The following is a 14,290-nucleotide window of genomic DNA, read 5'->3' on the forward strand; positions in this document are numbered from 1 at the left end:
GTATATACCTGGATCGACATCACTCATATAAATAATTATTATTATCATCATTTTAAAAACAATTTTATATTTTTTGTCGTTTTTAATATGTGCTAAATAAATCAAATCAACTCAATTCCACTCGAAAAATTGTCAGCAAAGACCGAATTTCCTAATTATTAAATAAATTCATAAATACATAAATAACGTGACACAGAATGCGCTTGTACGACATTTAATTAAAATTTAATTACCAATTTACATTCGCCAGCCGGACCAGCCGAACCGCATAAAACGCGGGGTGATTTATCTTGACCTCGCCTCTCTCATCTTTGTTGCAGTCGTGTAATGACGTCATGAATTGTTGAGAGCAAACAGCGCCGCCGTGTGGACAGAGAGTGAATTGCAGTTCGCGGCGCTCTCGTATCGATTGCTTCTGCCTGCCGCTCATTGAACGAACATGGCGGCGACTCCAGCAACAAACCCGTCTCAGCTGCTCCCGCTCGGTCTGTAAACCCTGAAAAATGTCTGTTTTCTGTCTATTTTCTGTCTGTTTTATGCTTTTTAAAAACATTTATAAGTTCGTATTTAATGTGTGAGTGAAGAAGTTGGAGTAAAAAGGCGGAGAGTTCAGATATTTGGGATGTTTCGTTAGCTAGTTAGCGTTAGCATCGTGTTCCAACGCATGACTCTTTATTTTAGCTTTTAAATTATTATTAATACATTTAAACTGTTTATTTTGTTTTCTTAAATCACAAACTGTTTAATTTGACTACTCCGTAGAGTCCACTTTATTATACACACTCATATCGCTCTGCGCTCAAAACAATAATATAACATGAATAATAACAATACATATAATAATAATAATAATAATAATAATAATAATAATAATAATAATTAAAATAATAATAATAATACCTGAAAACGCTTTGAAAAAAATTATACATTAATATTATTTTCTACTTTGATTGAGTTTATTTTTTAAACCACCATCCCAATTATACATATCAAATATTTATTCATTTTCAGAATTTTAACCCATTAAATGCCAGGTTTTTGTCACAAAAATGAAAAAAAACCCACTATTTTCAACATATACACGTTAAGTACTTTTTTTTTTTTACTATCACAGCCTGGGAAATGTCAAATATTAGCAGCAACTTTGATTTTTATATATTTTTTGAGCTGTGTCACACTGCTCTGCACACAAAATGCGCTTTTTAAAATCAGGATATACAAATTATTATACATTAATATGATTTTCTACTTTCATTGAACTTTTTTTTAACCAGCATCTGTCCTAATCATAAATATCAAATATTCTTTTCTTTTTTTAAATTTTAATCTTAACCCTTTAAATACCAGGTTTTTGTCATGACGCCTCTATATTTTCAGGTGAAAAAAACAAAACAGAACAATTTAATTATTTTCAATATTAAACATGCTAAGTAGTTTTATTCATTATCACAGCCTCGGATATGTCAATTATTAGCAGCAACATTGACTTTTATCTATGTGTGTGTGTGTGTGTGTGTGTGTACTGTGAAATATTCACACTCATATCGCTCTGCAAACAAAATGCACTTTTCAAGATCATACTATGAAAAATATTATACATTAATATGATTTTCTGCCTTCATTGAGCTATTTTTGACCGACATCACTCTGCAATAATCATAAATATCAATTATTCATTCTTTTTTCTTTTTTTTAAAGCCTTGAAATGTTTTTGTCATGATGTCACAATGTTTTTATATTTATAAAAAAGATTTTTTATTTTCAACATAATAAATGCTAAGTAGATTATTACACAATTATCAGTTAATAATTATTTTCATTATGGAATAATCTGTAATTGAAAATCACTTAAATCATTTTGTCCATGAATTTGTGCAAAATGCTCATTTTATTTTGTAAGAGCCAAATTAATAAATGTCCCGGTTCGTCCGACTGGCAGCCTAAAGACGACCACCACCGAGACATCAAATCTTCACATTTTAGAAAATATTCCTGCTGAAAATATTACTGAAATTAATATTTATTTTTTTAAAAATAATTAATATTTATTAAAATATATTTATTATTAAAAATAATAGTTTCTTTGGATCAACTAATATTTAGCTCTAATACAAACGGTGTCGCCTACAAAAGTGTGCAAAGAAAGAAACTGAGAATTGTGCAGAAAAAACTATAAAATAATGAAATGGTTTCAAATGTTTTTGTTTTTTTTTTTTTCACCTTTGGCCTTTTTAGAGCTTGTGGACAAATGTATCGGCTCCCGAATTCACATCGTCATGAAAACAGACAAAGAGATCGTCGGCACCCTGCTGGGTTTCGACGACTTTGTCAGTATCCTTTCCAGATTACCACCCTATTAAAAAATGATAAAAATAGCTTAAAAACATGTTAAAAAACTGCATGATTTCACTGTTTTCTCTGAATATTGTCGCAGTTTTCGTCCTTGACTCAGTGTTTTAGACATGGTCCTGGAAGATGTCACAGAATTGTGAGTACAGATTAATTTCAGCATTAAGTTCGGACATTTTTGAGGCACCTGCTGAATAAAGTAATTAATATATATTTGTGTTTCAGTGAAATCACACCAGAAGGACGAAGAATAACCAAACTGGACCAGATCCTCCTCAACGGCAACAACATCACCATGGTGTGTTCGTAAAATCCCGTTAAAATACTTAAAATCCCGGGGTTAATTAATTAATCCCGGCTTCACTTAGACGCTTTTCACAACCTGTTTATCATTTTAAAACTGAGCACTTTAGTCTGATTTCTTCCGAAAAGATTGATTTAAAGGCAGTGAGCAACTTGGTAAGAAAAATCCCATAAATTGCAAAAAATTAGTAAAACGTTACAAGCAAATTGCCGGAAAATTAGTTTTAGAAAAAGCTGAGATTTATTTATTTATTTATTTATTTTCCAAGAGATAAATATTATTTAAGATATATATATATGTATGTATACTATTTTAAATTTTAGCATCTATTCCAGGCCATTTTCTTTTTTTTCCAACTTTCCACTTAATTTTCTTTCTTTTGTTTTTTTTGTACTTTCTTGCAAATTTTTGGGCCATAAGGTAGGATAAGATACGATAATCCTTAATTAGTCCCACAGTGGAGGAAATTTGCATTGTTACAGCAGCCAGGAGTGCACAGGATAAGTGGCAAAAGAACAATATCAACGGTTAAAAAAAAAAGAAATATTTAAAAAAATATATCAAAAAACAAGGTGCAAAATAGTATAAGCAAGGTGCATACTCGACAGTTGAAATATATATATACATATATACATATATATATATACACACACACACATACCAATGCTGTGTTATTTTTTGGAAGAACTCAAACCATTTTGCTCAGGTTTTTAAAGGCTTTAATGAACTGTGTGTAAGTTTTTGGGGGATTTATTTTCATCTACCAGCAATTTCCACATTTCAACCAGGTGAAACATTCGGTTTGAATTTCTTCAGGTTTTTTACAGGTTAAAATAAAAAAAATAAAGTCACAGTCGGGGCGCTGGTGCTTTTCCTTCTGTTTTGGTAATTTCTGATCCAAACGTACAAAGTCGGGCTGGGCGATATTTCATTATCTCGATAGTATTTGAGTTGAGGGTAGAAATATATAAACAAAGAGAGAAACTGCCGCGGACATATTTACCGAATGAGGAAGAGCGTACCGACGACACAGGTGCAACACGGCGAGGACCTGCTCCATATGTAGATACATGTTATTGTATATTTTTATTGTATATTTTACTCTAAAGAAAATATACTTATTATATTCCATTTCTGCCAGTATACCCTCTAAAGCGCCTTAAAGGTATATTTTATGTTGTATGTATTTATTTTCGCAGCTGATCCCCGGAGGAGAAGGCCCTGAAGTCTGAGAATCATCACCGAAGGCCGACTCGGTTTTGTGTTTCGATTTATGCTTTTTGTTTTGTTTGTATTTTTGATTTCGGATTATTCCTTCTCGATCTCGAGGGAGGAAAATATTTTTGTAAGATTCCTAATTGAGTATTTGTTGTAAAAAAGGTTAAATCAGAAGCGTATGAGTCACATGAGCATTTTTTTTTTTTTTTTTAAAAATAAATGTGAATCACACAATTTGAAAAACTTTTATTTCTTTTTTTTAACTCGTAGTTGTACAACTTAAATTTAGTGCAAGTGTCTGTAAAAAAGAAAAACTAAATTGTCATACAACCTCAGTGACAAACCCCTGATGCAGATATTTCTGACAATAATCCGAAAATGAAGATTGATATTGAACGTGATAAATCCGCCGTCTCCTCTCAGTACATGGACGGTTTCTCCTCTCCTTTCGGGTTGGTCAGCTTTTCCATGTTCTTGGTGAAGATGTCGAAAAGTTCGGCCTACGGTAAGAAGAAAAAAAAGTTTTAATTATCTTCTTCCGTGGAAATATGGTGGTAAATATTTATCTAATTTTGACTCACGTAGAAGCCGCGAATATCGAGAACGATCACTCTGATCTCCGAGTAGACGGCCTCGTCCTTGTCGTGCACCAGCGAGCGGTAGTCCATCTGAAGGAAGAGAACGTAAAAAATATACGTTATTATAAAAATATAATATAAAGATAAAAAAGAAATGTGAAAAAGAAATAAATAATGCTAAAAATAAAAAAGGTGGAAATAGTAATAAAAAAATTCAAATAAAAAAAAAATGTGGCACAAAAAAAATCAAAGTAAAAATAAAAAATGTAAAATTAATAATTAAATAATATTAAGTATAAATAAAATATATAAAACACTTTGTAAAAGCAACAAAAAATCTAAATAGGTATTATAAAATAAATGTAAAATTAATTTAAAAAAATAAGAGATTCAAAGAGTTGGAAATAGTCCCTAAAAATATAAGTTCAAATATATATAAATACATTTAAATTTAATCAATAATGAATGAAAGGGAAAATACCATACATCCCCTAAAAGGAAAGCTATAGTTAAATTAAATGCATACCCTGAGTTAACCTTTCCTCAAAGAGTCTGGTCACCAATGAGAGAACATGTCAACCTTTTTTTTTTTACTTTTTTTTTAGAAATATTTAGGACGTACTTAAATTATGGCACAGAGAAATAACATAAATCAGACACTGGAGACACTAATATGGAGATATTATTATATAGTATAATGCTGATTAGACAGATCGGGTCATTGGTGATTCTGGTTATTTTCGTGACATTTGTTGACATAAAAATGTAGAAAATTCTCCAGACTTGTCCTTTAAGAGAGGAACATGTAAAGACTCACCACATGAGTCTCTTTGGAGGCTTTTGCAACAGCGTCTCCTCTTTCCGTAAAGTACCTGCGTAATTCAACAAATGGTTATATAACACGGGACATGTACTCGTAAATCTGGGTCTAAAATCGTGCTTTCCTAATAGACTAAAATGCTGCAAAACAAGAAATAATTTAGGGATATTTCTATCCAGCGTACTTGTTGATGTTGGTCTGAAAACTGTCAATTTTGGTCCTAACTGCAGTGATCCTCTCCAAAACTTTTTCCTGTGGTGAAAAACAACATAATTAATAATTCATTAAAACAAAGTTCGGACCAACAAGTTGAACAAGTTGAGCTGGAAAAAAATGTACCTGGATGGCGACTCCGAAATCATTTCCATCTTCTATTTTGGGGATGAGGTGCTGAATCCAGCAGGAGACCTACAGAGGAAGATGTTAAATCAAAACGCCAAAACAGACACAGAATAACAAAAATAAGGGACAAAATAACCACAAAGAGACACAAAAAAACAAAAAAGGTACAAAATAATTCCAAGAGATGCAAAACAGCCACAAAAAGATGCAAAAGAACTGCAAAGAGACAGAAAATTAATACAATAAGGGGCAACAAAAAAAACAGAGACAAAATTACATCAAAAAGACACAAAACGTTTAACATGTCAGCCCTTTTCATGCCAATTAAATTCAGTGTTTTAAAAACTTTAACCAGCTCAGTGTTCATCTGCACAGTGGACAAAAGGACACAAATTGGCCAAAAACAGACCAAAAAATGACCCAAGAAGACACAAAACGACACGAAAAGACACAAAACAATCAAAAAAGACACAAAATTACCTCAAGGAGACACAAAATGACTACAAAGGATACAAAACTACCAAAAAAAGATACAAAATAACCTTAACGAGACATAAAAACATGCAAAACTACCACAAAGAGAAACAAAAGGATCACAAAGAGATGCAAAGGAACGACAGAGAGACACAAATTAATAACAAAAAGGTACGAAATTACCAGACAAAACAAAAGACAAAATTTCCTCCAGGAGACACATAATTATCCCAGACAGAAAAAAAATGTGTAGCTACAAAGACACGCAAAACAACAAAAAAGCTTTTTATCATTTTAGTGCAATTAATTTGATGTTTTCGAGAAGAAACTGTCTCAGTGATTGACTTACAGTGATCATCGTCTCCCTTATGGCGACAATCTCTGGTTTCACTTTCTCCAAAAGACTCATAATCTTCTCGTTCCCCTTGATGAAGCCACATTTTGGAGCTGTAGGAGAAATAACGAGGCGTTTTTCATCATATGGAGGTAAAGTCACTCCTTTCAGGGATCTTATTTTGGACAGATGTTTTTCCTATTGACCCAACTGTGGACTCTCGTTATTATGTAAAACACACAAAAATAATTTTACCTTTCTTCTTTTTCTTTTCATCTCCATCATCTGTCTCCATTTCCTGTGAGATCAATTTTACATAATCAATCAATATTTTAGTTCGTCATCACAACACAAAGGCAGACATTGAACATATTTGCAACGTTACAATACTATTTAAATGATTTCTTCTCTGTAAGTGATTTTAATTATTTTAGGTGGCTTAAATATGTTTAAATGCAGCAGTACATGGACCAGATTCTGCGTCAGTCTGCTTCTCCAAACTGGCATCAACTGTACTAAACTGACTATGGATAAGTACCTCAAACAACCTCGCTCCACGAAATCCTAAATATGTGTTCATTGCACAATGGCAGAGGCGCACCCAAAAGCTATAGGCCGAACCGCAGCTGCAGAACCGGTTCAGCTCGTTTGGATTAACCGCCACTTTTAATATAAATGTCACACCTTCCAGCTACGTGTGTTTATGAAGAGCTTAATGCAGCAGGTTTGTTCGTGCAAATGTCACAAACCAGACTGTAAAAGCTACAAGGCATGTACAAATGTGTAAATAAAATCAGTATTAATTTTAAAAAGGTTTTAAAAAGGGGTTTTGTGAGATTGTGGGATGCATGCGATCTCTCTAAAATGACTACAAAGAGAGAAAATAACAACAAAAACAAAAAAAAAACACTATGTAACGTAACCAAAAAGAGACACAAAAGACCACAAAGAGATGCAAGATGTACAAATAAAAAGACAGAATAACCAAAGAGACACAAAATGACTATGAAGAGATGCAAAATAACCACAAAGAAATACAGAATGACTATTAACAGACTCAAAACAGACAAAAAATGACCACAAGGAGAAACACAATGACTACAAAGAGACGTAAAATTACCACAAAGAGACACAAAAAGACCATAAAGACATGCAAAGGAACAACAACAAAAAGAGACACAATAAACACAAAGACGTAGAAAATGTACAAAGAGACGCAAAACAAACAAAAAAGGGACACACAAGGGACATGACAAAAAACGGACAAAATGACCAAAAAGTGGCCCAAAAAGACCACAAAGAGATACAAAATATACAAATATGGAGACAAAATAACCAAAAAGAGACACAAAATGACCTTAAAGACACAAAATGACCACAAAGAGACATAAAACTACTACAAAGAGACACAAAAAGACCACAAAGACATAAAACTACTACAAAGGGACACAAAAAGACCACAAAGAGACATAAAACTACTACAAAGGGACACAAAAAGACCATGAAGAAATACAAAATGACTATTAAGACTCAAATAAGACAAAAAAAATACCTCAAGGAGACACAAAACTACAACAAAGAGACATAAAACTACTACAAAGAGACAACAAAAGACCACAAAGAGATGTTGTTGGATGCGTGTAGTCTCACCTCGTCCTCTGGAGCGGGAGGGTCTGGTATGGGGATTTCCAGGGGAGCTCTGAGTGAGGACACGTCTTTGATATTGAACGCTTCATCCTAAAAAAACACAGACAGCATGAAGACATAGAGACATAAACCACAGGTGAGACACTGTGCGTTAAAATACCGAACGTTCTGACCTTGAGTAGCGCGTCCAGCTGTACGATCTTCAGCGGGATGACGTTTGTGAACAGATTCTCTGCCTGAAAAACATGAAATACACTAAAAAACATGCATATTTGAATAAAAGTGCTATTAAACCTAATAATAATAATAAAAATAATAAATAGCGAATAAATATTTGGCTCAACAAACCCCTTGATGCAAAGACTGTTGGAAGTTTTCCACCTGTAGGAAATAGAAAACATATATTTTAACCCTTTGAAAGCTTCACAAAATTAATTTTGTGCTGCATTCAGACACCTTTTACAAATATTTAAACCTTTAAGCTGAGCAAAATTTCTTTAAACAACGAAAATTATTTTTTTGTCAGCTAGGGAAATTTTTTATAGAAAACTATATTTGGTGTTATCATAATTATATAATTGATTTTTTAAAAACTTTATTGGGGTTTTTGTGCTAATTTTCAGGTTATTTCCTGTACTTTTTTTCACCAATGTCTTGCTAATTTGTGGGTCAAATATGGGGAATAAGACATTGAGCAACTTTGTTAGAAATGTTCCACAAATTGCAAGAAATACGTAGATTTAGAAAATAATAAAATTGAAATTATTTTTTATGAAATTATTATCATTTTAAGCAGTGCAGGTCCTGTCTTTTTTTTTTAACTTTCTTATTTATTATAAATATTTTTATTTATATCTATTTATTTATTTATATTTTTTATTTATAATTTTTATTTATTAATTTATTTTGCTGATCTTATGATGTTTTCTTTGTTTTGTTTTACCAATTTCTTGCGAATTTCTGGGACATTTCTTTCAAAGTTGCTCACTGCCTGTTCCCCATATTTTTAAAAAAGAAATCAAGCCTGTTTGTTTAAGTTTTAAAGCTGCTGACTCATGTTACAAAAGCCTTTTGGATTTACTTTCGTTTTCCTCTCAGACGGGGACTTTCCGCCGCTTCACCGACTACAAACTGACCGTTTTAAAACATGTTAGTGTTCAATAAGTTAGAAACTATCTGCATTAAATTACCGGCCGCTCAGAGTTTTTCGGCTCGTGGATATATCACATGCAGCTCGCGGTACTTTTGCACGAAGACGAAATAAACTCACCTTCCTCGCGCTCTCTGCGCTTATTCTCAGGGTTGATGTCGACATGACTGCGCAGATTTTTCAAGTTCAGGACAGATTTTTAAAAAGTCCGTGCAGGCTTTCAGGTGAAGTCAGATTTGTACAGGTGCAGCAGAGGACAATATGGCTCACGAAGGCGATTTTTTTTTTATTTCCTCATATCAAGTTTGCTTTCGAATTAATGTCGGATGATGCAGTTTGCGCCTCCCACTGTCTCACTCCTCCCCTGAAAGAAGGAGGCGTAAAGTTAGAGCCTTAAAACTTTAGTCTGAGAGCTCAGAATTAAAGACAATAATAATAATTAAAATGAGTAATTCATAACAAAAAGTACTACTACTTCTACTACTACTACTAATAATAATATATAATAAAAATCCGCAATTACTATTATATCCATTATTATTATATGTCATATATATTATTATTATATTAGTGTTGTTATTAATTTTTGTATTATCATTGTCGCTTTCATCATTGTTATTATTGCGAATAATCAAAATGACAGTAATAATAATAATAATAATAATAATAATAATTGCTATTATTAATATTGTTGTCAATAAAAGTGTTATTAATATCATCGTTGCAATTATTATTGTTATTATGAATACTAAAAACAACAACAATAAAAATAATAATAACAGTAATTAAAATAATAACAACAATACTATTAATACTGGTACTACTACTAATAGTAATAATAATAAAAACAACAATATGTACTATTATTATCATTATTCTATGTATTTCATATTATTATTATATTACTATTGTTATTATTAGTTTTTTAGTATTATCGTTGTTGCATTTTTCATTCTTGTTATTTTTGTGAATAATAAAATTACAATAAATATGACAATAATAATAATAATAATAATAATAATTATTATTATTATTATTATTATTATTATTTAAAACATTGTTGTTGTCAATAATAGTGTTGTAATTAATAGCCCTTTTGCAATTATCATAATTGTTATTATAAATACTAAAAAACAACAACAACAACAATAATAATAACTATTACTTTATAATATATTATGCTTATTATGATTATGATTTTATACTTGTGGTTTTCAATTAGTCTCTGACTCCTGCAAAGAAGGAGTTTTTCCTAACTTTAGTGTCAGAGTCTCTTTTTTGCTTTTTTGTTTTCTTATTTAAGAGTATTAAAATTCTGCCCACTTGTGGAAATCCTGCTTTTATTTTGGAAAAATATAATGGTTACCGGAAGTAGAAGCGGAAGTTCCGCAGTTTGAAGCTAGCTTAGCTCTGTTAGCTTCCGAGACAACACAAACCAGAGCGAGCAGCAAACGAAACACTTAAAATGTGGTTAAAATCTCTTTATTTCTGTTAACAGAAACATAAAATACTTTCGACTTTCACACCGAAGCACCGAATAACCGTCGAGGCTCGTGCCGACGGTTGCTGAGCAGGTATGTTAGTTCTTAGTAACTAAAAGTTTCGGTTTCTAGCAGCAGAGGTTGTTGTCTGTGTTTGTTTGCTAGCTTACACTTTAAAACTAACGGCTAAAACCGGTTTATTTACGTTTTATGGTGAAGAAACGTCACTAAAAGCGTAGTTTTTGTGTTTATTATTTCATATTTAGTTGTTAACTGCTGTGACGTTCATGAGAGTGAAACTATGATTAGCACGGACTTTCCAACTGGCGTCATATGGTGAAATAAAACTGAAATAGTTGAGGGCGCTTTATCTCAAAATAACATTTAGCTTTACTGACAACCTGTTATTAAAGCAAATAGTTTGCATTTGCAGATAATTTTTTATTATTATCATAGTACTTTAAAATAATAATGATAATAACAGAAAACAAACCCTGGCACACTGTAGTGTAAATAGTTACTAGTTTTGATCTCTTGTCTACAGATGTATTTTTTTTGTTTGCCTCTCTATTTATATTCTACCTCATGTGATTTTATCGTTTTTATTTATTTAGTTATTCCTCTTTTTTTCTGTTTCCCACCTATTTATTCACTCTATTTAATTTTGATTTACTTATTTTTCATTCTTACTATGCAATATTATCATGTTACTGCAAATTTAAACAATAAGATATATTGAGATTTATTACCTTTCTTCAACTGGTAATTATGTCCTCAAAGAAAAACTCTGTCAACATCTGTTTTACGTAATAAGAAGATAAAGTTTTGAGTCCATTCGTCTACCTTTAATAATTTTTATCCCAGCAATCTGAATCTAGTGCATTTAAGAAAAGCAATTTATTTTATTGCTGCCAAAGGTTTAATTTGTAAAACCAGATACTTGTCGTCAGTGTATCACGTTTTTCCCCCGCCCCTGGAAATACAGTTAATTATACAGTACAGAAAATGTCATTTTACACGTCAACTAATTTTTCTTATATGATATTTAAGTTGTTCTGATTGACTCTAGGTACTTTACATTAGTTCTTTCTATCTGTAATGAGTGCAAATTCACATTATTTGGCTGTTTGTACTATATCATACTGCACAGTGTGGCTATATTTATGTGTGCATAAGGGTATATACGCATTTTTGCAATTTCATGTTCCTTTTTTTCTATTCTTCCTGTCATCCATGTTTTATCCATATTGTGTTAAGTTGTTGTTTTTATATGTTTATGTCTTAATATGAATTAATGCCAGGGAGCATGCAGGAACCGTCACCTCTGTGGTAATTGAATTAAATATTTATGGGAGTATAATCATGACAGTGTGCAGATTTTGTTTTTTTCTTTCTTCTCTTGTACAATGTCTTGTCCAGCATCGAGTTTTTTGTTTCTGGATGTGCGTGCTTTTGTGAACTTTTTGTATCATCTCTCTGCTCTGACAGCGATGAGCACCAGCCCTGCGTCTGTCCAGATGGACGAGGTCCGGAGGAGATCTCAGTCCCTCCTGTCCTCCTCAGGTTCAGCCCAGGATGTTAAGGCGGAGGTGCAGACCATGGCCGGCCTCCCGCTGCCTCTGTCAGAAAAGTACCGCCACCTCGGTGCGGAGGCCATGCTGAGGGAGAACACGGCCTGCCGCAACAGACAGGAGGTGAAGTTTTCTGCTCAGATAGATATTTTTTCTGACGCACCATGAACATAAGAACATTAACCCCTTGAAACCTGTGGAGATTGGCTTGATTTTTTTCCCCAAAAACTACAAAATAAATAAATGTGCACTTTAACAAGAAATGGCTCAAAAATTAGCAAATTGATTTTGGGGGTAGTCAGTATGCTTTAATGATAAACAGAAAACAGGCTTAAATCACTTCATCTTGTTCAGATAAGACGTGTTTCTGATATGTGACCACCAAGGGGCATGAAAACTCAAAAATACAAATGCATAGCAACACAGAGCCTCAGTAATCAGCTGTGTAAACATGAGATAATGCAAATAATTGAAAATGACTTAATAAAAACAGTATCAATATTTTACACATTTTTTAAAAAAAAGACTGATTGATTTGGAATTGTATTTTATTTTATTTTATTCTTGGTGTGTTTTTCAGATTTTTTGTCTTTGTTTTTTTGTGTGTGTTTTTGCCTTTATTTCTTATTTTTATTTTTGCCAGGTGCCACCGAATTTAATATAATTAACTTATTACATTAATGTAATATTCTAACTCTATTTTATTCAGGTGAACTGAAATGAAGCTCTTACATATTACACAGCTGATCAAATAACGAATCTTCTTTAATACAGAGTATTAAGTCTGCTTTTGGTGTTATTTCTTTTTAACCTTTTCTTTTAAGACAAATGATTTTTTTCCAGGGACGGATTTGTTGTTATGTTGGAGAAAAAATGTGCACTTTAAAAAGATAAAAGCACTCACATCAATTAAAATAATGGAATTTGGAAACATAAATAAACACAAAAAATCTGCCTGCAAATTTGGATCGGCTGCATTCACATTGTCTCATTGAAAACAAACAAAGGCTCAGTTTCATGGTGCAGTAGGTTGATGAAGCAATTTTAATGGCATTACTAACTCATACAAATAATTTTGTCTTTACTTCAGGTTCTGGATTCTTTGAGTAGACTGGTCAAGGCCTTGAGTATCCTGGAAAAGTACGGCTGTAACCTGACCAGTCCCGCCAGGCCGAGATACTGGAGGAGCGTCAAGCACAACAACCCCGTCTTCAGAACCACGGTGGACGCCGTGAAGGTGAGTATAATAATACATTTCTTTATGCATTTCTTTTTTATTCCATAAATAATGGGTCATTCAAAGTACATCATGGGGTCAACTTTTTGCCATCAGCGTGCTCCGACAATGCAAGGCTCACTACAGAAGTCTGTTATTGACATGGACATTTAAGAAATAGGATGGTCTATGTCTTAACATATTTTACATATAAATAACTGCATATTTTTTCAGGTGAAGGTCAGTCAACTTTTTGATTTTAATCATGTTTTTTTTAGGGAGGCCGCAGAGTTTTGTATCTGTACGGTTACACCAATCAGCAGATAGACGGCCTCAGTTTCCCCGACGACGTCACTGAACCAGACACTGCGGAAGTTGCCGCAGTGACGCTGGAGGTCATGACGTTACGCTCGGAGGTGGACATGCTCATTAAGGTTTGTATATGTTTGTAAGCAGCCATATAAATACCTTAAATATCAGCTGTTTTTGTGTAAAAAAATTCACCATGTTTCACGTCTTATACCTTTGTTCGCTTAGGGCACCCACCGTCACCCAGAACACTTCAAAGACATCATCCCATTCATCATCCAGGAGGTCTGTACAAACGTCTCCAGTGCTTCCTCGTATCTGTGTCAGCGCTGTTACAATATTTTACTACTTTTAGTGAGCAGCAGTAGATTTGTAATCTGCTGCAGCATTTTGATACAGAGTTCCCACAGTGGGAAACTTGAAAAAGTAATTTAATTTCAAAATCACCGTATTTTCTAATTTTAGTTTACCATCACAAACGTTTTCTAAATTATATT

The 14,290-nt window shown here is 32.8% G+C and overlaps 3 protein-coding genes across 4 annotated transcripts in view; 2 read left to right on the forward strand and 1 right to left on the reverse strand.

The window, feature by feature from the left end:
• Positions 1-335: 335 nt before the first annotated feature.
• Positions 336-4,114, forward strand: lsm5 (LSM5 homolog, U6 small nuclear RNA and mRNA degradation associated). Its single transcript, XM_042510313.2, has 5 exons — positions 336-485; positions 2,236-2,331; positions 2,461-2,488; positions 2,575-2,647; positions 3,853-4,114. The coding sequence occupies exons 1-5, from the start codon at positions 440-442 to the stop codon at positions 3,883-3,885; spliced, it is 276 nt and encodes a 91-aa protein (XP_042366247.2). The 5' UTR covers positions 336-439; the 3' UTR covers positions 3,886-4,114.
• Positions 4,103-9,551, reverse strand: psme2 (proteasome activator subunit 2). The gene is made up of 11 exons (XM_088072072.1): positions 9,337-9,551; positions 8,415-8,447; positions 8,240-8,302; positions 8,070-8,156; positions 6,675-6,717; positions 6,435-6,532; positions 5,609-5,677; positions 5,454-5,521; positions 5,267-5,321; positions 4,453-4,539; positions 4,103-4,371 (listed from the first exon to the last, which is right to left on the reverse strand). The coding sequence occupies exons 1-11, from the start codon at positions 9,379-9,381 to the stop codon at positions 4,291-4,293; spliced, it is 729 nt and encodes a 242-aa protein (XP_087928198.1). The 5' UTR covers positions 9,382-9,551; the 3' UTR covers positions 4,103-4,290.
• A 1,043-nt stretch (positions 9,552-10,594) lies between these two features.
• The window catches only part of LOC121960963 (E3 ubiquitin-protein ligase RNF31-like), a 32,022-nt gene continuing 28,326 nt past the window's right edge, over positions 10,595-14,290 (forward strand). For both annotated transcript variants that reach the window (XM_088072201.1, XM_088072202.1), the window contains exons 1-5: positions 10,595-10,790; positions 12,186-12,391; positions 13,359-13,505; positions 13,763-13,918; positions 14,022-14,078. In XM_088072201.1, the coding sequence (XP_087928327.1) occupies positions 12,188-12,391; positions 13,359-13,505; positions 13,763-13,918; positions 14,022-14,078 (564 nt within the window). In that variant the 5' untranslated portion in view covers positions 10,595-10,790; positions 12,186-12,187. The remainder of the gene's footprint in view (positions 10,791-12,185; positions 12,392-13,358; positions 13,506-13,762; positions 13,919-14,021; positions 14,079-14,290) is intronic.

Source organism: Plectropomus leopardus, chromosome 21 (genome assembly GCF_026936395.1).
Source record: "Plectropomus leopardus strain MGB_pleo_1.0 chromosome 21, ASM2693639v1, whole genome shotgun sequence".
Taxonomy (NCBI): Eukaryota; Metazoa; Chordata; class Actinopteri; order Perciformes; family Serranidae; genus Plectropomus; species Plectropomus leopardus.